The 22,874-nt window shown below is 25.5% G+C and overlaps 1 protein-coding gene across 1 annotated transcript; it reads right to left on the reverse strand.

Annotated features, from left to right (window-relative positions):
- Positions 1–522: 522 nt before the first annotated feature.
- Positions 523–21,168, reverse strand: LOC100208040 (uncharacterized). The gene is made up of 12 exons (XM_065788226.1): positions 20,904–21,168; positions 20,339–20,563; positions 17,808–18,194; positions 13,214–13,438; positions 8,622–8,792; positions 4,981–5,277; positions 4,786–4,869; positions 4,638–4,667; positions 4,392–4,535; positions 4,082–4,269; positions 1,512–1,674; positions 523–1,426 (listed from the first exon to the last, which is right to left on the reverse strand). The coding sequence occupies exons 1-12, from the start codon at positions 21,028–21,030 to the stop codon at positions 1,176–1,178; spliced, it is 2,292 nt and encodes a 763-aa protein (XP_065644298.1). The 5' UTR covers positions 21,031–21,168; the 3' UTR covers positions 523–1,175.
- Positions 21,169–22,874: the final 1,706 nt, after the last annotated feature.

Raw genomic sequence — 22,874 nt, forward strand, 5'->3', positions numbered from 1 at the left:
AAAGGCTCTAAAGATAAACGCAGTTCGTCAACTAACCCCTGCTGCCAACTAGCCCCGGTCTCCCCTATATAGTTATTTAAAATTTCTGACTTGCTGTATAGTTTCAGATTTAAATTAGTTCATGATCTTCTCTGGATTAAAAAAAAAACACACAAAGAAGACAAGAATAATTAGGAATAATAACTGGAAAACTTGTTATTAAAACTAACCACTCAGAGTATCAACCATAAACAATATTCAAAGTGATTCTGTAAAAACTTAAAAAATTAATCAAATATAAATATAAATTAAAAAAACCAAATATAAAGATTCACCTCACTATTCTCACCGCAAGCAAATATCTATATTAGTTTTCAAAAAGTTAAGCTATAAAGCAGTATGCTTTTACAAAGCAGCTTTTACAAGGATTTTTCGGAATCTTATAAACTGCCAGATTGCTCTAAAATAAAATTACTTAATTTAAAATTATATGTATCTATAGGGTTTTTATATTATTTATAGCTATATATAAAGCTCTATAGATTTATCTAAAATATCATTTTAATTTTTTCGATATAAATTTTGGAACTTTTTCCAATATCAAAATATATAATGAAATAGACTAATTTTATTTGATAAACATTATTATATCATATATTATGTTCCTATCGTACTTTGCAACTGTAAAGGAAATTTCTTTATGAAATACTATTAACATTATTCAGCGATATTTCAAAATTTAGTCTTTGTCGTTATTTATGTCCACAGCGTATTTCAAACTAATGTTTTGATATTTTAAACGTGTTAAAGAACTTTGAGCAACATGTCCAATTACTGATGAACAACCCCCAACCCTCACTTGTGTCAAAAACGTTGATCTTGAAAAATAAATGTTAACTATTTAAGCTAATTCAAAGGCTAATGTATATTAACAATGAAAAATATTTACACCCCCTGAAAACTGTCAGTTAGTTACACTTCATTTTCTCAATGTATGTTCAATTTTAGGTGCAGTGATTGTAAGGACTTTTTCAACTTTCATAACTAGTCTTTACGTATTACTTTATGCAAGTGACAATGACTTGACCATGCAAATAGTGAATTGAAACGAAATGCAGAAAATGAGAACGTTCTTCGCAAAGTTTGTGAGATTGAGTATTAAAATTCGTTGAGAAATCGAAATAACACCGATATGTTCAAGCCTGAAACTTCTTACCGGCTTTTTTCACTTTAGTAATAATTTTATTTGCAATAGTTCTTAATCTGTGCAAAATCCGTTTGTGCTGATTATTTTTATGGTTTAACATTGCCATATGCTGTCTTTTAGTTCTGCTATTTACACTAAAAACACGCACATGAGACCCTGTTGGATGATGGGCACTCTTTACAATGTTATTTCCTCTCGAAGTATTGATGTCAGCCCGTTTAACAGCAGCTACTGCACCGTCTACAATTAAAAACTTATAAAAAATAAACATTTACAATTAAATTATTGAAAAAAAACTTAAGAAATTTATAATAAAAAATCTAACCTCTACATTTATATAATGCCGCTCTTAAACATATGTCATGCTTATCGATTCCATTATCTTCATTCCAACCAATCGGATTAATTTGAATGTACCGAGCAGTTATTGGTGGATTCAAATGATTTCGACGTTCAGTGTGGCGATCGCTATTGCCATCCAATGGATTCTAAAAATATTAAACCAAATTGATAATTATTCAAAAAAATTGTAATTACCTAGGCTCGTAGCAACCGGGGGGAAGGGGGCAGTAGGGGCATTTGGCCCCCCAAGTAATTTATCAAATAAATAATTTTGAAAAAATTGACTGAAAGAATGACTAAAAAAAAGTCCTTAAAGCTGTTTCGGGGTTCCTTAATCTAGCGCTGCCCCCCAATATAATTTAATAAAATAAAATAAATTAAATGAAGAATTTATTTTTAATATACTTAACAACATTGTTTCTTTTTCAAACATTACATATATATGTGTAATCGAATTCTTATGAGATAATTAACATAAAAAATATATAAAGTATTGTTGTCTTAAATTGTAAACATAAAAGGTAATAAGTGTCCACTACAATTTAGAGTCTTAAAAGCATTTTACTATTTAATTTTGCACAAGTTCAATTAATATCACTATTCAACAGATATCACTAATTCAATAGATTATAAACTTATGGAAATTTTATTTAACAAAGAAGTAGCTTGAACTCATAAAGGTTATAGAAAAAGCAATAGTGATAGTAAAAAACAAAAAACAGTGTGACTGTATTTCGAGCATGACAAAGAATATAGTAATTGTAACATTGTTGGGTGTGGAAAACGAATTAAAGCGTGGGCTTCATACACATTTGCAAAGTGCTCACCAAATAAAAAAAAGAGGTGCTAATTAAGGTAGAGAACCCAAAATACCTGTAAAAACTCCATGAAAGACACAACAAATCTAAATCGAGTTGCATTACATTTTAAGAATAAAACCGATTAATGTTAGGAAATTTTGAAGTCTAAACTGACCTTATTTAACCTTGATTTAAAAACCTATGTTGCAAGTACTACTAATGGAGCTGCAGTAATGAAACGATCTCAATAACTTTCACAGAATCAACATCAATTATGTATGTATGTTATGTATAGCATGCAACATTCAACTAGCAGTACTTTAAGTTTTATACAAAAAACGGTTCTACTAGGGAGCAAGAAAATGAAAATGATTACATAGCTAACATAGATGCAATTTAATCTGATTCTGAAAAGAAAACTGATTCTGATATAGAAATAAATGTTACAATCACACAGATATTTATTTTTTTGATAGAAAAAATCAGTCATTAAAACATAAAATAATCTCCCACTAAAAATGTTTTACAAAAATATGTAAAAAATATGTCTTGGAAAAGAAATGCCATTTGTTTTTGATTCTAAATTAGAATTTTTTTATATGTTAATTATCTTATAAGAATTGGAACACACACACATACAAATATATATTTAATCTTTTTCATTTGAAAGGGAAAACTGTTGTTAAGTATGTAATATGACTTTATATAGATTTATACTAAATATTAAAATTAATTATATAATCTGTATAATATTAAACTACTCCTCGCTGTTACACATCTTCTATGCTAAAGTTTTTAAGTATCTTCTATTACTCAATATTTCTTTTGTGTAGAAATAATGTCTAAAGGGAATTAAAGGCCAAATTTAATATTGTCAATTGTTATTGTCTTAAGGGAGTTATATCAATTGTTAATAATATTTAAAGGAAAATGACTGTGTAGCAATCATTACACCATTCTTTTCTTAGAAACTCGTTTCTTAATGGGTATATTATACATTTAGTGTTTACCTGGTGATAATAATATGGGCATATATATATATTTAGAGTGACACTTTAAATATTTAAGGATGCCTGTTCATGTTTGGAGGAAAAATGAATAGTTAAAGAAATTTTTAAAACTTAAAAACTAGTTTACTTAAGATAATACATAAATTAGTTCATAAACATATAACTAAAATATTTTAGATCAAAATTTAATAAAAATTCCAGTATTAATACAGATTAATTCAAAAAACAAATACCTGTAATACTAAATGTCTTTATACAAGCAAATACATGTACTACGTTAATGCATGCCCTAGCCATGTCTATTCTTTAAATCCAAAAAATTCGTTAAAAAAAAGCGAAATTCAATAAACTAAGTCATAGAAACCAATTGAAGTAAAAAAAATTTTTAACTGCCCATGACGAATTGAGAGATTAGGAATTTGTTTCTACACCTCCATTTAGATATTATGTCACACTTTTTATTTAACAAACTTGGATTTTTAAAGAATAGAATTTCATATTTTCATTAATGCCTAATTTATACAGGATTTTATGGTAAGGTTACAAGTATTACAATGTTGTTTTTTTAATATTTGTAAGTATTCAAGCAGGTTGTAGGCGCAGCCTTATTTTATTAAACCACTGGACTAGTTTTATCAAACCATCCACCCTGGCACCGCCCATTCTATTTTACTTCACTTTTACAAAGTTATTTACATTATTAGTTATTGTGGAAACCAAATAAAAATATTAAAAAAACTTACATTTTTATAATACTCCCAACTTATTGCATCATCACTAAACCTTAAATTAAAGCTTTTCACCCAATTTTCTAATAAATGACTTCCTTGTGTAACTACTCCATCCACTGTCATTTGTTTACCGAGATCAAACTGCAAATACTGGTTTTTATCTCCTAATAAAGCATACTTATGCTCAGCACACCATCCACCTGTAAAAAAATACCTGTAGATTGTTGTAATAAAACTTGAAACAATTTTTTTTAAACTAACTGTTAAAATTTAATATATCTTTTTAAAGTAATAGTATTTTTACAATATAATATTTAATTACCACCATTCACTACATTGTTTAGCCGAGCATTTTGGGGTGCATATTCTCGTTTCACATATTCATCTTCAGTATCATGAGAATAAACAGAAGAAGCATTATATTGACTGTCGCTTAGCTTTATTTCTTCCAGTCCTTCAAAGCAACCTTAATGACAAAAACCTTTTTCAATCAATTAAGTTACAAATTTTGATATATAAAAAAAACATCAAAATGTCAATAAACTTTACATAAAAAAAAGACTTGAACCTCCAATAAAATGCGAAGCTTCTTTGGTTGCTACAAACAAAAACAAAAATGCATAATTATATTAACAACAAAAACACCACAAGATTATATTAGGAATTTTATTAAATTAATCGTGCTAAAAATATTAAAATCAAATATGAAATTTTACGTTGTGTATTATTTGACATCAAATTCAATGTTTTTGAAGAATTATTCGATTTTGTTGGAAGATTTAATGATTTCGTTGGAAAATCTGAACAACCATTAAGGCAATGTATTAGATTTGTTAAGATATTTATAATTTGCCCTAGAAATTTATTTGAAATATTGAAAAAAATTAGAGCTATATATAGATTGTACTTACCAAAAACCGAATTTTCATGAAAACTCAAAGTTCGATTGATTCCTTCTGATGGTCCATTAGTAAAGATTTCTCCATTAGTTAATCTTACTAAAGGTGATTGAGCTTGAGTTTCATTTTGTAAAGAGTTGTTTAAATTACTTCCTGTACCTGATATGAATCGACCATCATTTGACTTTTGTAATACGGTTTGTGATACATTTTCCAAATTTTTGTTTAATGTTATTTCTGGAACTTTTTTTGACATACTCTCAAGTATTTTTTCTGAAGTATTTTCTGGTTTATACAGCTTTTCAGTGACTGAAATTTTGACAAGTTATCAAGTAAAAATTTTTGGCATAAAAATTATATATATATATCAGTCTTCTCCCTTCTCCGTAGCCAGCGCTTTCATGCTTAACTCTTTTTGCGCTCAACCACATGCCCGCAAAAACTTTGACAAGCACATGTCAAAAAACTAAAAGCATTTTATTTTAAATTGCAACAAAACTTTTTTGTTCATTTGTGCAACTTTTATAAAAATATCTTTTTTAACCAGTCTTTTTTTTAAATTATTTTATCTAGTATTTATTCAAAGCATTCTTTTCGTCATTTTTATTCTAATTTAAATAGCAGAAAAAAAGAGTTTTTTAAATCAAAAGATGGTCATTTTTAAGGTTAACTTAAAAATGACCATCCTGCCAGAGCATTTTCTTCAAAATATTGCTGACCACATTTTTTCTAATTCCGAGGGTTGAAAAATATATATGTGTGTGTGTGCGCGTGTGTGTATATATATATGCAGTGCATGTGATGAATAAAATTGCCCAGCACGATATTTTGCGCTCATAATACTGAAATACATTATCAACAAGTGCAATTATGCGTGCTTGGCATTAAGTTTTCAAGAGCGATATTCAGAGTTGGAAATTGGTTGCCATGGGGCCATCCATAAGTTACGTACGCAAGTATGGGGAGGGGGTCACTCAAAAGCATTCAAGGAAAAGGGTGGACGATTTTTTGTTTGAATTTTTTTTCATGTGAAATTCGAGAAATCAGACAAAAAAGCTTTGGTTTTTTAGTTAATGCATTTCGTCGTGTTGGTTTGACAAGTTTCTAACTGAAATTTTTTATACCAGGAAAATTTAGAAAAAAATCTTTTAATTTTTTCTTAATGTTTTATTAAAACTATTTATATTATTGTTTTTGTTTATATATTCTTTTTTTAGATGATGTATAAAAATACATAAATAAACATAAAATAATCATATAAATATTTTTATTTTGACATTTAAAAAAAAAAAAAAAAAAAGATTTATTTGCTATTCTTTTAATATTAAAAAAATCAGTTAGAACCTTGTCAAACCAAGGCAACAATTTGTCTATCTACCAGAAAAAATGTCACTGCAGCTTTGATATTAAATAAAAACAATGAAATATCTCCATTTACTAAAAGATGACTTTATAACTTAGTTTCCTTTTTGGAGCTGAATTAACCTGCTTAAATGCAGACATTTTAAACAACAGGAACATTTTTAATCTAATTTATATAAATAATAGTTAAAAAAAAAAAAAAGATTGAGAATATTTCTTTTATTTACAAAAGATGTGTAAAAAAATTAAAAACAATAAAGTAAAAGATTCTTACATTTTTACAAAATCTTGTGGATTAAAACTTTTGATTTTTTTAAATTCAATCAAGTTTAATTTTTTTAACTTAAATTTTCTATTCTTATTGGGACAAAACAATTTGAAAATGGACATTCCATTCTATCTGTTGGCAGTAATGACTTAATAACTTTTCATTCATTGTTTGTACAAAATAGAAAACTTTTTTCTAATTTAAACTGAATATGCCATTTAAATATTATCAAGTGAATAATATTTTATAATCTTGATTATATACTTAATAAATATATAATAGACTTATATTATTATAATATATATTAGTGTAAATATATATACTTATACAAATATAATATATAAATAAGTTATATTCTGACGTATATTTTGAGAAATGCGTTTGTGAAACTAGTGACGTAATATTTTTTCTTTTGTTGTTTGAGAGCACGCTTCCAAAAGTTTCAATTCAAAGTTATAAAACAAATATATTTGCTATAAGTATTGTTTTATTGAAACTTTTTTTTAATTTTAAGTTGCGTTTAGCTTTAACCTTTTTTAATAAATAGACTTTAATATAAGCTTAACTGATTCGAAGATACCAGTGAAACCAGCTAAGTTTATTGCGTAAGGTTAATGGTAATTAGTTTTGATAAAATTTAGAAAAAATGGCGAAATTAGAATTTATAGTGGGATTTTTTTAAACTTTGATATTCAATTAGCACTTTTTGTTGGTTTTCAGACATGTGTTTTTATATGATTCTTAATCAGTATAAAATTCTCTATCGTAATCAATTATAAAAAAAAAAAAGGGGTGGGAGGAACCGCAGTAGCGCCAAAATATTTCGTTTTATATTAACTTACATTTGACAAAAAAATATTTGATATTCCAAAGTTTTGATGTTTTTGAATTTTAAACATAATAGTCATTAATTAATAGAATGGGATCGAATCTGTATGAAATCGAAGCTTTAAGTGAAGTTTTAACAGAATGGGATCGAATCTGTATGAAATCGAAGCTTTAAGTGAAGTTTTAACAGAATGGGATCAAATCTGTATGAAATCGAAGCTTTAAGTGAAGTTTTAACAGAATGGGATCGAATCTGTATGAAATCAAAGCTTTAAGTGAAGTTTTAACAGAATGGGATCAAATCTGTATGAAATCGAAGCTTTAAGTGAAGTTTTAATAGAATGGGATCGAATCTGTATGAAATCAAAGCTTTAAGTGAAGTTTTAACAGAATGGGATCGAATCTGTATGAAATCAAAGCTTTAAGTGAAGTTTTAGTTTGATAAGCTTTTTACTCTAGATATTTATTTATAAGATATTTATAAATATTACGCTAGATATTTAATTTTTTAACATTTAAGTTTGAATTTTTATTGAAGTGTTGCAAGTTTTGAGATATTATTACATGGACCTTTATGCAATTCAAAGTAAAAGTTCTAGTTAAGCAAAGCTTTTTATCAAATGGATCTTAAAAAAATATACGAGTTAGCGAATAGTTTGACTTAACTAGGGTACGATTAAGTGGATAATATGATAAAGTTCAACTGGAGTTAAAAAAAAACATGTTGGATTTAGCTTTAAAATAGACGAAATAAATCATTTTTAATTTGAACTCATGCCACATAAACTAAAATTGAAGTAAGTCACGCATAAATCATGTGTGATGTACTTTATTACGAATATAACTTCTTTATTTATCAATATGCAAACTCTACTGTTTAAACATATTTTCTATAAAATCAACTTATTTTCCAAGTTTTGTAGAAGAGCACAACTTTTTACTCTTGCAACGAAACTAGTGAGCGCTATTTGTCCCTCCCAAAATGTCGTTTACGAGCATGTTCCAAGTGCGCAGAGCAATCGCTCCCGCTTCATCACAAGGCCTGATATATATGTGTATGTGTGCGGTGTGTGTGTGTGAAATCTGTAAAATTTTATTGTTATATTACTTTATTTAAACTTTAAGAATAATTAAAAAAATAATTTAAATAATCATATTAAAAACATTAACAAATATTAACAATTTGTTAACTTACATGAACAAGGACCTAAAAAACATTCTTCAGTCTCTACTCTTCTTCCAGTACAGTCAGCACCATTATTCTCTGGTTTAGGAGAAGTGCAAGAACGCATGCGAACTTTGGTACCTTCACCACATGAAACACTACAAGGAGAATAGTCTGACCATCGACTCCATGCACCATTTACTAAAAGAATTAAAAATAAAAAACAAATTAAAAGCCAAAATTATTAATATAAAATATAAATTTAAATTATTTATATATTATATAAATTTAAATTATTTATATACTATGCAAATTTAAATTATTTATATATTATATAAATTTAAATTATATATTATATATAATGGATACTGAATAATATTAAACTTAACTAATTTTAATTAATTTTAAATTATTTAAATTACTTATCTAAACTATCATTCAAATTTATATTTATTATTTAGTTTACTTATTTTATTCATTATTATATGGATGATAATGATGAAGATGATGATGATGATGATGATGATGATGATGATGATGATGATGATGATCGTCATCATCATCATCATCATCATCATCATCACTTGAAAACTTGAAACTTGAAAAAATCTTTTTTTCTATAAAGTAGTTTTGTCCTCAGCCAGCACAGAACTTTTTGTTCAAAGTTAGTTAAGTAAAATTTGTTTGATGAGTGAAGCAAAATATATCGGTATTAAAACAAAAATGTATTTTTAATACTTTACATGAATATATATATATATATATATATATATATATATATATATATATATATATAATATATATATATATATATATATATATATAATAATAATATATATATATAATAAATACATGAATTTATGAAAATCTACTATATATTAATAGCCTTTAAAATTACACATGCTTTTAAAGTTGCAAAATTGTTCTACTTAATTTGTATTTACAAATTTAATACAAAAAAAAAAGCAGTTAATTTAAAAGTACTATTTTTGTGTTGAAATTAGATAATTTTTTTTGAGTATTAACTTTAAAGTTTATTATCGAATTTCACAAACCAATTTTTCATATATCTCAGATATAAGCTGGCTGCAATCAGGGTGGTGTAAGTCAATTTCTGCTCAATAATTGAGTCAAAGTTGACTTGAACCACTTAGATTCTAACCAGCTCTAGCTGGCTAGAATCAGTGTAAGTCAACTTCTACTCAATAATCAAGTAAAACTTGACTTGAACCACTCTAATTCTAACCAGCTTATAATATAAGCTGTTTAGAATGAGAGTGGTTCAAGTCAACTTTTAAGTTGACTTTATAGATATCTTTTAGGTATATGATTTATGCTTTTTATTTTACATTTAAAAAATTTTATTCACTCCTAAAATTATTTCACTTAGGACACAAGCTAGAGTCTTAAATCTGTTAAGAAAGTTGTGGAAATTATTATTTCCCAGTAATTTTTAAATATGAACTTGTGTTTTTACTTTTTTTTATTTTCAAATTTTAAAGTATGGATAGTACAATCTTTTAGTTTGAGTATTTACAACAGATTTATTTACAAATGTTTAGTATTTACAACAGATTTATTAATTGTGGATTTATTGCATTAGGTATACTTCTAATCTTCATAAATGTTTATATAAATGATTTAATAAAATAATTTAAATTTTTTTCTTTTTTTCTTTCTGTTTTTATTGTGTGGTCAAAAATATTATTCATACTTCAAGATTATCTTTTTCTTCTACAAAAGTTAATGTTTATAGCAAAATCAAAAGATATTATTAAATAATTTTACCATGTTTACAATAGTTAATTGTAAATGTTGCTAAAGTCAATTTATTTGGCATGTTAAATTAAAAATTTTTAATAGAGTTCATTAAAAATTATTAAAGTTGCTTCAATATATTCCAGACCAGTGAGTTGACTGTAAGCATGTGCAGGATCTATGGGCTAAATAAAGTTTCATATGTTGATAAAAAAAATTTTTTCTTTAGTTACATAGTTGCAAGAGTAACCAACTTTAACCTGATGGAAAAGATAAAAGTCTTTATTCTTGTTTAGTCTTTATTCTATATTTCTTATCTTTTTCAAATTTGTTTGCCCAAATATTTAAACATTCTGTTATGAAATCCAGTATAAACCATAGAATCCTTTAATTTTTGTTTTTTATTTTTTATTTTTAGAAATTCATGTAAAACATGATTATATTACCTAGTTTTTTTAATTACTAAACAATTTTTAAAATTTGTGATAAAAGTTAAACTAAATTAAGTTATAACTATGATAATAATTTATTTTTATTTTATTCGAGAAAAAAATTTCATTATTGCACAATTTAAAAAAACTTCCCTCTTCTTGGTGAAAATAAAAAAATTGCGCCATTTAAACTGCCTTCAAATATTTTAAGATTGTTACAAAGTTCAAATTTTTATCAAGTTATAAATTTCAAATTTTATGATCTTTCCCGTAACTATATTTCTTATTTATTTTTACAGATGTTTTTAAGTTACTGCATCATATTTTTGAAATATCTAGCTCTTTTGATCATAGATCATCCAGGTCATATTTTAAAAATCTGGAAAATTCTTTGGGTAAAATATCTGGAATATATTTTCCCTTATATTCCTCTTAATTTTGCTTTTAGTTGAGTTGTTTCCAATTTTTTTTTTTTACTTAATTTGTGCATGAGTAATGAGTGAAAAAGCTTAAAAAAAGAAATATATTCCAAAAATATATACCTAAACATGTATGTATGGTAAACATTTTGTATATCCAGAAAAACTAAAAATAGAGAAAAATATCCGGAATTCCAGAAATATCCGGAAAAAGATAATCCCTGTTTTGATGTCAGCATCTGAAGCTTTGCAAACTTTTTAATACTACCTGATTCAATATCAGCCCATGTGCATTTTAATGCAATTTGAAAGCATATCATTTCTCAGAAATATTTAAAAGGGCTTATTTAAACTTTTTATTTTCATTAAAATATTAAATTGAAACGCCTCAAGAATCTACAATTGTAAGATTGTCAGGTATATGCTGAATAAAGGTTGCCCTTAAAATGGTGGATGTTTTTAATAATCTGTGAAAAGCAATGAAGGAAAAAGGAAAAGCTTTGAGGAAAAGCTTTTAATTTAATTACTTTGTTTTAAAATTGACTTTAAAATTTTGTCATTAGAAGGAAGTGAAGCTTGCTGTAAAAATCATTTTCTGTACTCTTTGCCATCAATATAAATCAATATATATATATATATATATATATATATATATATATATATATATATATATATATATATATATATATATATATATATATATATATATATATATATAAATAAATATACACACACATATATATATATATTTATATCCTAAAAAACTCTATTCCAATAGGTCTATCCATAATGGTTGTTATGTCAGAAGCATATCTACAGCATTTTGAATCTAATGCTATTCAATAGGTTTTAAACGTCAATATTGCACCAAAAAATTTATAAACGTTACATTGATGATAGCCATGCTTGATTTACTAGTTTTGATGACGCAAATTCTTTTTTAACGCTTTTAAATTCACAAGATAAATCTATTCATTATTCATACAAATACAAAATTGCTTAACACCAATTAAATTTTTTAGATGTTTGTAATTTAACCAACCACTCCCTTAAAAAATATGAGTTTTCCATACACCATAAGGATGCAATTACAAACGTACTTATAAAACTGAAATCGTTTATTTCACTGAGCATTGCAGGTATTTTTAAAGGCTTTTTAGCTAGAGCATGCAAAATTTGTTTAGAACATAACATATGATGAGGAAATAACCATATGAATGTTATGTTCTGAAGATTATGTTATGTTCTGAAAATAAATGTTATGTTCTGAAAATAAATGTTATGTTCATCATGAAAATAAATGTTATGTTCATCATGAAAATAAATGTTATGTTCATCATGAAAATAAATGTTATGTTCATCATGAAAATAAATGTTATGTTCTGAAAATAAATGTTCATTATGTTCTTGTTCAGAACATAACATTCATATGATAATGAAAATTGATTTCATCACATAAGATGAAATCAATTTTCTTATTAAGATTTTTTACTGAAAATGGACATTCCTATAAACAATATTCAGATACTGCTAAAAATTATAAATATTCCACAAATCCATTTTATTCTCAAAAACTTAAACTTTGAAAAAAAAAGACAATAAAAGTGGGCTCTGACCTTGAAATGGTTTATATTAATAAAAATTGCTAGGTTGAGGCATTTTAAAGAATAAAAAAAGCATAATTTCAAATTTACAACAGATTCTGGTGAGGTTATATGGGGTTTCAAATCATTATATAATAAAATTAATTATTTGTACTGTTAAAAGTCTATTAGTTCTACAACAATAAACAATTTTGAAATAAAAAAGAGTAGGTGATGATAACAATCAAAATGATGAGGACAATAATGATGATCATTATTTTTATCATCATGATCATCATTACCACCACCATTATCATGGACACCATCATCATCAAAATCATCATTACCATCATCATTGATGATAATAATCATCATCATTATCATCATTATTTTTAAATAAAAATTGAAAATTGCTTTCAAAACATATGTACCAACACATGCAGCTTCACTGATAGCATGGACTTTTCTTTGAAGCTCATGATAGCCATCAGACATAAAAAGATGTAGTTTGGTAGGTTCTGATGCAATAACTCTCATTTCTTCTTTCATAGTCTCAATTTCATCAGGTGTCTCACTATCAGGTACAATGCCAATGCAAAATATTGCTACACCAGCATCTTTTAATCGGTCAACAGGGCCAGCAACAAGATCTTTACCTAAAATTTAGTTAAATAGAAATTTAGAAAAAAAAAATTTTATAAAGAGTCTTTGCAAGTATTTTTAAATCTGGTCCGACCTTGTTTTAGTTAGCTTAGTTAATTTGATGATTTTATGCATTAAAAGTATAACAAAATGGTAATGTATTTAAAAAAAAATGTAATACTAATTTTACATAGTATTATTATTCTATTATTTATTAAAAAAAAGCAAATTTTTATTATAGGATAAAAACAATGAAGAATATGCAAAACAGATATTTAGAATAAAATAAAATTTTACGTATAAATTAGAAACTAATTTAGAAATTTATCTAGGTGTGGTAAAAGAAACATATTCAATACGTAATAGAAATATTAATTATAATAACAATAGTAATAATAAAATAATAACTGCATTTGTATTAAAAATATTAATAATAATAATAAAATGTTAATATACTAATAACTGTATTCAAATCAAAAATAGTAATAATAATAGTGATAATAAAAATGATATAAACAATACTAATAAATATATATATATATATATATATATATATATATATATATATATATATATATATATATACATATATATATATATAATAAAAATGATATAAACAATACTAATACTATATAATAAAGATATAACACAATGTTAATTTTTTTACAGACTAAACAAGAAAGTTATATATACTCGATTAAGTCTAGTTTAGCTTTAAGTAAGTTAAGATTTCACTGTTTTAATTGGTCATTTTTTCCAGAATATGACTGTGTGATTTGTAAAAAAATCCTCACAATTTTAATTTAAATATTTCTTATCAGTGAATAAACGATGTTTGTTACCTTGAATATTTGAAGACAGACCTAAAAAATTTAAAGAGCAAGGATGTTGAGGGGGTATTTTCCATTTTATTTTCTCTCTATCATAATACCATTTGTACATTTGTATGAGATCTCGTCATATTCTTCTTTGTTTTAAAGATGTCAATTTCATTTTTTCTAGTCTTTCATTGTATGATAGATGGCGTAGCTCAGGTACAGATTTTGTTACTCATTTTTAAATATTTTCTGATATATTTATATCTAATTTAAGATAAGGAGTCCATATTTATATCTAATTTAAGATAAGGAGTCCATATTTATATCTAATTTAAGATAAGGAGTCCATATTTATATCTAATTTAAGATAAGGAGTCCATATTTATATCTAATTTAAGATAAGGAGTCCATATTTATATCTAATTTAAGATAAGGAGTCCATATTGCAAATTTTATTGCGAGTGTATATAACAATACAACAATTTTATTAGTTCACTGTCTTTATACTTAAGTGATTTGCATATTATACCAAATTTATAGCAATAGATAATTCCATTTTGATTTGTGTTTCCCATTTTAAGTCATTTGGAATTAATATGCCTAGATCCTTTTCTGATTTAGTAGTAATTAATTCTTGCTTTATATTATTGTTAATCAAGAAATATTTATAACTTTTATTTTTGTTACCAATATGTATGATTTTATATTTTTCAAAATTAAATTGCATTTTCCAGTTTATTACCCATTTTTCTAATATAGTAATGCCATTTTGTAAAGCATGTGCATCTGTTTCATTGTTAACTTCTGCTATTACTTTACAATTATCTACATACAACAACGATTGGTTTGTAAGTTGACTTGGAAGATCATTGATGTATATTAAAAATAAAATTGGACCAAGCACATACCCTTGTGGCACTTCACTTACTATGTTGTGAAGTGATGATGATGGGTAAACATAGCAAGCGGTGTGCCAACACTTTCTCCAAGTACAACTCTTTGCTTCCTATCAGTTAAAATTTAATTTATCCATTTCAATGACATAGATGTAATGCTATACACTTCAAGTTCTAGTTCTAATCTCCTATTTGAAACTTTGTCAAATGCTTTTTAAAATCAGTATAAAGGATATCAAATAATTTACCGTTTGCAACATCTGTTGTTACTGTATCCGTGCACTCTAGGAGATTAGTTGTGAAACTTTTACCTTTTTTAAAACCATGCTGATTAGAAAATAATAAATTGTTAGCATTTAAATAATGTAAGAGTTGGTTAGATATTAAATGTTCTAAAGTTTTACAAAGAATTGAAAGAATTGATTTTGCTTTTTTAACTATGTATTTTTTGTACTCTATTGTAGCTTTTTAACCTTTTTTATATACTTCTTTATTTGCTTTATTATATTGGGATTTTTTTAAACTATCTGTCCATAAAAAGAACCTATTGATAGACCAGATTTTTTTTTTCTTTTTGATATTATTTATTATCTCTTTGTTAAGAAACTTTTTTCTGTTATTTTGAATAATTTTTACTAATGGAATAAACTTTTTACAAGCTGTTTGATAATTTTCCAATTTAAAGTTTTTTTTAGAGGTATTATTCTTGCTCACATGTTTCACTTATAATATATTGCCATGTTATTACGTAATGTCCTTGATTTCTGTTACCTAAAGGAGCGCTGTGTTAAATTCATTTGACTCTATTGGCATTATTTACTATTATCAAGTCTAGTATGTTTGTTTCATGAAAAGTGGCTCTTTGAAATGTTGGATTTACCACACATTGGTTTAAAAAACATTCATCAAGACAATTTACAAACTTTTCAGCTTGAGCACCAACTGGTAATGCTTTGTTTAAAAACCATCTAATTGTACTGTAATTGATCTGTAAAGATCTTTTTTTCAATCAATTTTTTGGCATTTTTATTTGAATTTTATTTGAATTTGACGACTTGTAAATACAACCTACTAAATCTTTTCTGCTAACTATAAACTGTGTCTATACAGTTTATAGTTAGCAGTGTGACTTTATATGAGTTTAATTGATTTTTTACGTAAATTTCAACCCCCCCCCCCTCCTCCAATTTTTCCATTTGTAGGATCACAAAGATACAATACATAATTTTCTATAAGTGTATCAGAAAGTTCAATAAACCAAGTTTCAGCAATACAGATTAAACCTGGAAAATATGCCTTGACGGTGTAATGCAATTCATCTATTTTATTGTTAAAGGAAGTGGCATTAGTATAAAAACAATTTAAGTCAGATCTTGAATTTGGTTTAAATTTATTTTCTGGTTTATGTGATACTTCGTTTTTAAATAAGGGATATTTTTTTTCAAAACTTTTAACAGACTCATGTAACAGATAATCGTAAATAAATTTAATAGATACTTTTATATTATAAAATTATAATATAAATTTATAACATAAAAGAAAATTATAAATTTTTGCTTGTTGGGATATTGATGATGTTGTTATTCCGAATCCCATATCTATAATCTTTTATGTTTTTATTATCTAAGTCATTATTAAGTCAATTATGTTCATCTAGTAATTGATTGAAAAAATGTCATTGAGTTGGCGTTAAATCATTGTTTATATAAACATTTTTGAAGTAATTACTTTTTCTTAATTGCTTTGCTGTTTTAATTACCACAATGCAATCATCTTTGCTTTGAATAAATAGCAGTAATAATAATACTAACAATAATAATAGTAAAAAAAAAGAGGATCAAAATTATATACAAATAATATTAATCATTAAAATAATAACATTGGTAATAATAAAAAAATAAAATAAAATCAATTAAAATAAAACACTACTAACATTCTAATACCAAAAACAACAATAAAAAAAACATTAACAAGACATTAACAATAAGTGTAGAGTACTAATATAAGAAAAAGCGAGAAAAATAAATTTTAACACGAACAAGCACAGGAAGGGATCAAGATGTCATATAGCAGATAAAAATAAAGAGACTATTAAAATCTAACACAATATAAACTTTATTTATAGCTTTAGTCTTGGATAAATTTGTTAATCATATTAATAAAAAAAGCTTCATTTCTTTTTTTCAGATTCCTGACTTTGAGCGTAGATAATTCCACGAGTTAGTTAATTAACATTTTATAGAATAAATGCCATACTTAAATGTTCCCTTCAAAGGTTTCACAAGGTTCTATATGATACTGATTTTAACTTCATATAATATAAATCAAAAATAAGTATGTTTAAAACAAGAAAAAAGCTAGAGTTTTACTTTATAAAAGTTTTTTTTACCATTTTATTATTTAAATGTGATTGAAATAAATTTATAAAATAGCTACTAATGGTGTTTTAATAAATAGTTGAAATACTCTATTTGTTAAAGGCACTGCAATATTTTTTACCATTTTAAGCTCTCTCTTGTACTTTCAGGTGCAATTTTTGATAGTTTTTATTAGTATAGTATAGTAGGTTATTTACAATTTCTCTATTTAATCACAAATTATACAGAAAATAAACCTTGAATAGTTTTTCATAGCAAAACAATTTATAAATATATTTATTCTCTAATTACCTTCAACAAAATGATCTTTATTTATTTCTAAGCTATTTGTTGGACCATCTGTAACTAAAATTAAAACTTGGTTTTTTTGCTCACTGAATTGGAACACATCTGCTGCTTTTTTCAAAGCTATATCTGTTCGAGTACCCCCAGTTTTATAAAATATATTGTCTATTGCTGTATCTCTAGATGTGGTGTCATTGAAACGAGTGAGATGTAAAGCTATCTCTGCATCTGACGCATACCTAATGATACCAACCCGAGTCGTACTTAACTTAAATCGATTACACAAAGATTTTACAAATTGAATAACAATTTTCCAATTAGAATATTTAACACTTTCTGAACTGTCCAATAGAAACAGTAAATCAACAGTTTTACTACATTTATTGCGCTCCTCTAAAAAAAACAAAAAACAAAATATATTAATACTTAAATTAACACATATCAATGAAATTAATAAATAAAAAACTTAATATTGATAAAAGAAAGCAACACCAGGCTTTCATTTGCTGACTGCCAAAGTAGCATCATAAAAATACTTTCAAAAGAGTTTACTGTTGGTACATCAATTACACCATGTGCAAATTTATTCCAACGGTTTGCAACATGGTTCTTAAAAATGTGCTGACATTTTGGGTAATCTTTAATTAATTGGGGTTTTAGACAGGTCATTTTACCTCTATGCTGAGTTTGATGAGAAAGCATAAATGCACCAACATTTTTTAACTTGGTTTTAAACAACTTTCTATTTCTTCAACAACGGTTCTTTGTGACAAGACCTGATGGTTATATTGTAGTTTGAAATAATTTATTTCTTTAAAAATTTATTAAAGAAATAAATTATTTAAAACTTTAATTCTTTGGTAATTTAAACAAAGCAAGTTATTTGCTATGCACATCACCAAGTAAATTTATTTTATGCCTCATCAATAAAAACAAATTTTTTACTTTTTTGCAATTATAATCTCATAATAATTTTTTTTATCTTCTTGGTGCTCAAGGCAGGTGATATAGTTTTAAAATTGTATACTAAAATACACTAAATAAATTTAAGAAAATTTAAGAAAAAAGTTTTTTTGAGTTATTTTAGTTTTTATTATAAATTAATATAAACTAAATGTATACTGTTAATATAATGTAAATGTATACTTATTTTTACATAAAATAAGTATATCAATTTTTATATAATTATTTTTATAAATTTATATATTTTTACATTCTCAAGAAAAAAAACAAGTACTTAATAAAAATTTGTCACCTTCAAAGCCTTGGCATCTGGGTGAAAATCACCCATTCTACCCGCCTTCAGCTGGGCCTAGATCTTAGTAATAAACATGGGTCACAGATAAAACCATGATAGAATTTACACAAAAAAAAAAAGATTTTACAGACTGATCGATGCAATGAGTACCATAGCATCACCATAAAAAGATTATCAATTCAAACTTAAAAAGCTTGAATTGATTATGTCAATTTTTACTTTTTATATTATGTTTTAATAAATACAAAATATGCAAATGTATAATTGTGTTAGATTATTTCCTGCACTTATACCATTCTTCTTGTTATTTCCATAATAGGGTACAGTTCTGAAACTCAGTTTATTGATTATGAGTAGTAAAGCTAGTAGTAAAGTTTCTTGAACTTTGTCAATAAGGATATAACTTTTCAATCTTTAAATTTTAAACTTTTAAAAATTCACCAGACCTACTTGCTCTCACATTTCAGCGAGGTGAATTTTTTTTAATAAAATGAAATAAAATCATTACCTTTTCTAATTTTTGCATGAATATAATTTTCATTTTGTAATGAACTCAAAATACTAATAATAATATCCAACAAAATTAAGATAAATAACTAGGTTTTTATAAATAATAAGCCTGGTTTCTGTTAAACAGATTCTATAAAACTCAACTACTAGTTGAGTTTTATATAATCTATTTAACAGAATCCAGTAAATTCTTTACAAAACAAAGAAAATCTATAGTTGTATTTAGATTTGCTAAGTTTTACAACTAAAGCTTTTTATGAGACAATATTATTTTATTAGGACTCAATATTAAGGCAAAATTTACTGAACTTTTTTTTATTAAAAAAACAATATCAATGTCCATATATAAACTGTCTACTGGTTTTCTGTAGGTTAATGTTTTTATTAAATGTATAATTTTATGGAATTAAAATTGATTTGATGTTGGAAAAAATTATAACAGTGTTTATTCTATTTATTTTAACATAACTTTTATTGTTGAGTGGAAACTTAAACAAGTTTAACAAGTAACCTATATTCGATTTAAGTTCAAATAAGTTTAAATAAGAATTATAAATCATTTTTTATTAAGTTTTTATCAATAGTTAATAACTATCTTTAATAAATGTTAATACGCAAATATAAAATATGTAAATAAATCCTAATAGATATAAACCTTTAAAAATAAATAAATTCATTTTGCACAAACATATAACGTATATGTGCATAACATATAATGTACAGAAAAAGAAATGTAAAAAAAATTTTAAACACCATAACACAAACTCACCCAAAGATACACTATCGTTTGAGTAGACTTCTTCGCTTGTAACGTCATCGTCTATTGGTTCACTTGTTGATATATTAGCCGACGTGTTTCTCTTCATATGTGTTTCTGGAAAAAGAATCGGGTAGCCTTGAGTGGTATCGTAGTCCTCTGAAGAGGACGAGTTAGCACCTGCATTATTTTTTACTGCCGGTTTTGGTTCCACTTTGCTACTTGATTTTTTAGTACCTAGAAAAACATAAAATAAGACGGAAGACTTTCGCTTTCATTTTCTCTAACATCTTGGAATTATTGGAATCATTATTTCAGGTTATTTGTATATAAATAAGTACTAGTATATAATTAGTATTTGTATATAAATTAGTATTTGAAAAGTTCTCAAAAAACTCGTCGTTAAAACCACTTTAAAACATAAAATACACAAAAAATAGAGGTAAAAATAGATGTAAAAAAGTACAACCAAAACTAAATCTGAAAACAATTAAAATTTCAATGTCTTATTAATATGCTTTCTTTTGTTATTTTCAGTTAAATTATTTAAAACATTTATTTAAATAAAGTTTCTAACCACTTTCGTCCTCGACAAGGTTTTTTTTAATCGCTTTTTCTTTAATCTCTTTGTGAATTTTTTTCGTCAAAGATTCTTGAATTAAAACAAAAACCAAACATAGACTCATTACGCCTAGATGACGCATTTTATTTATAAGATATTCGATTAATCTTATATTTTCATAGTCATGATTATTCTTAAGATGCCATATAAAGCAACGTTTTTTGTTTTCTTGCGAATGCAGTGGTGCGTGCAAGAAACACTGTCTTACTTGGCTTTGGTTAAAGCAACGTCGTTTCCAAGATATTTTGTAAATATGTTCAGATAAAACTATATAGTTCCCAGTTTATCTCTTCAATTCTATATGAAACGAAATCTCTGACCGCTGTTTTGTCGTAAATTTTTTTGTATTGTCATTTTCAATACTTGAAGTCTTTATTTTTAAAATTAAACTATATTTACTTTATGCACATCTTTTCAGATGGCTACGTCTTGTAAAAATGGTTAATAAAACCCGTGTTTGTACAAAATATTTATAACAGTGTCAAATACATATTTGAAAAAAATATTAGTGTTAATATTATTTCTAAAATACAAATTCATACGCATAAATTTTCCAACGTTCAAAACTTAAATTGTATAATTTGCATTAGTTGCATTGCATTGTTTAATGAGTATTGAACGTATGGAATTTTCGAGGTCTATTTAACACTTTTCATACCTTTTAATTTTTTTTTTTTTTTGGTTTTTGTTTAATATATCAATATTTATTTAAAGTATATTTTTATCTTTATAACTTGTAATTGGTGATTACTGTTCTTCCGTCCTCTAAAATTTGTAGCGTTCATTTATGAAATGTTTTACTCGTAGAAATTTAGTGACTTTATATTTTACATGAGTAAAGTTGAGTTTTATCATGGTTATTAATGGAATTGTTTCAGCAGTATTTTGGTAAAAGGATCCATTTATTTAGCTTCTATCGCCTTAATTATCGCCTTTTTCGAATATTGCGTGTTATTGTATTTCGATTTTAGCTTCTATCGCCTTTTTTGAATATTGCGTGTTATTGTATTTCGATTTTTTTTGTATGTTTTGAGTATTGTGTGTTAATTAACTTCTCGAGTATTTTGAGCATTTCAAATAATGTATGTTAATTAACTTCTATTGCTTTTTTTGAGTATCGAGTGTAATTTAAACTTGCATTTCTTAACATTACTTACTATTGCTTAACATCAGCACCATAGTCCTTAACATCTTTCATTTGAATTTCGTTTTGAATCTCATGTAAATTTGTACAAATTCTCAGTTTTTTCTGTTGTTATAAATTTATCTAAATCTTCTGTTTTAATAAGTTAATACTCTTTTTTTTTTTAAAAAAAAAAATCTTCTCCAATTTCTTGACAAGCAAAGAAGACGTAGATACTAAAAAAATGCTGTTTTGACCAATGTGTTCCGGTCTAATAATTTTTTTATTTATTTTTTATTTATTTATATATGTATGTGTATACACAGTGACGTAGAAAGGTCAAGAAAGTTGGGGGAGGGCTGAAAAAAAATTAAGAGGGTTTAAGGTCACCAGAGTCAGATTTTAAATGAAAAAAGTGGAAATTTTTTGAAAGTTAGGGGGCTATTGCCCCCTCCGAATCCCCCTCTTCCTGCCTAAGTATGTGTATACGTATACACATACTTATAGAAATAAACACCCTTACACACAAACATATATGTACACATACATACATTTTTTTTTAAGTATAAAGTTTTGCATTTATAAATATCTGTTTTTTACTTTTAATAAACTATAATAAAGAATACTAATACCATATCAATAAAAATAACACAAAAAAAAAGAAGTAGACAAGTTTAAACAAAAACTTGGCACCTGATAGAAGATCTAATGATCTTGTCGCCAAAACCATATAACGTTAAAATAATTATATAACTTAAGCTATTAATAAATATGTATATAAATAGAAAATGACAAAACACAAA

This window comes from Hydra vulgaris, chromosome 01, assembly GCF_038396675.1.
Source record: "Hydra vulgaris chromosome 01, alternate assembly HydraT2T_AEP".
Classification (NCBI taxonomy): Eukaryota; Metazoa; Cnidaria; class Hydrozoa; order Anthoathecata; family Hydridae; genus Hydra; species Hydra vulgaris.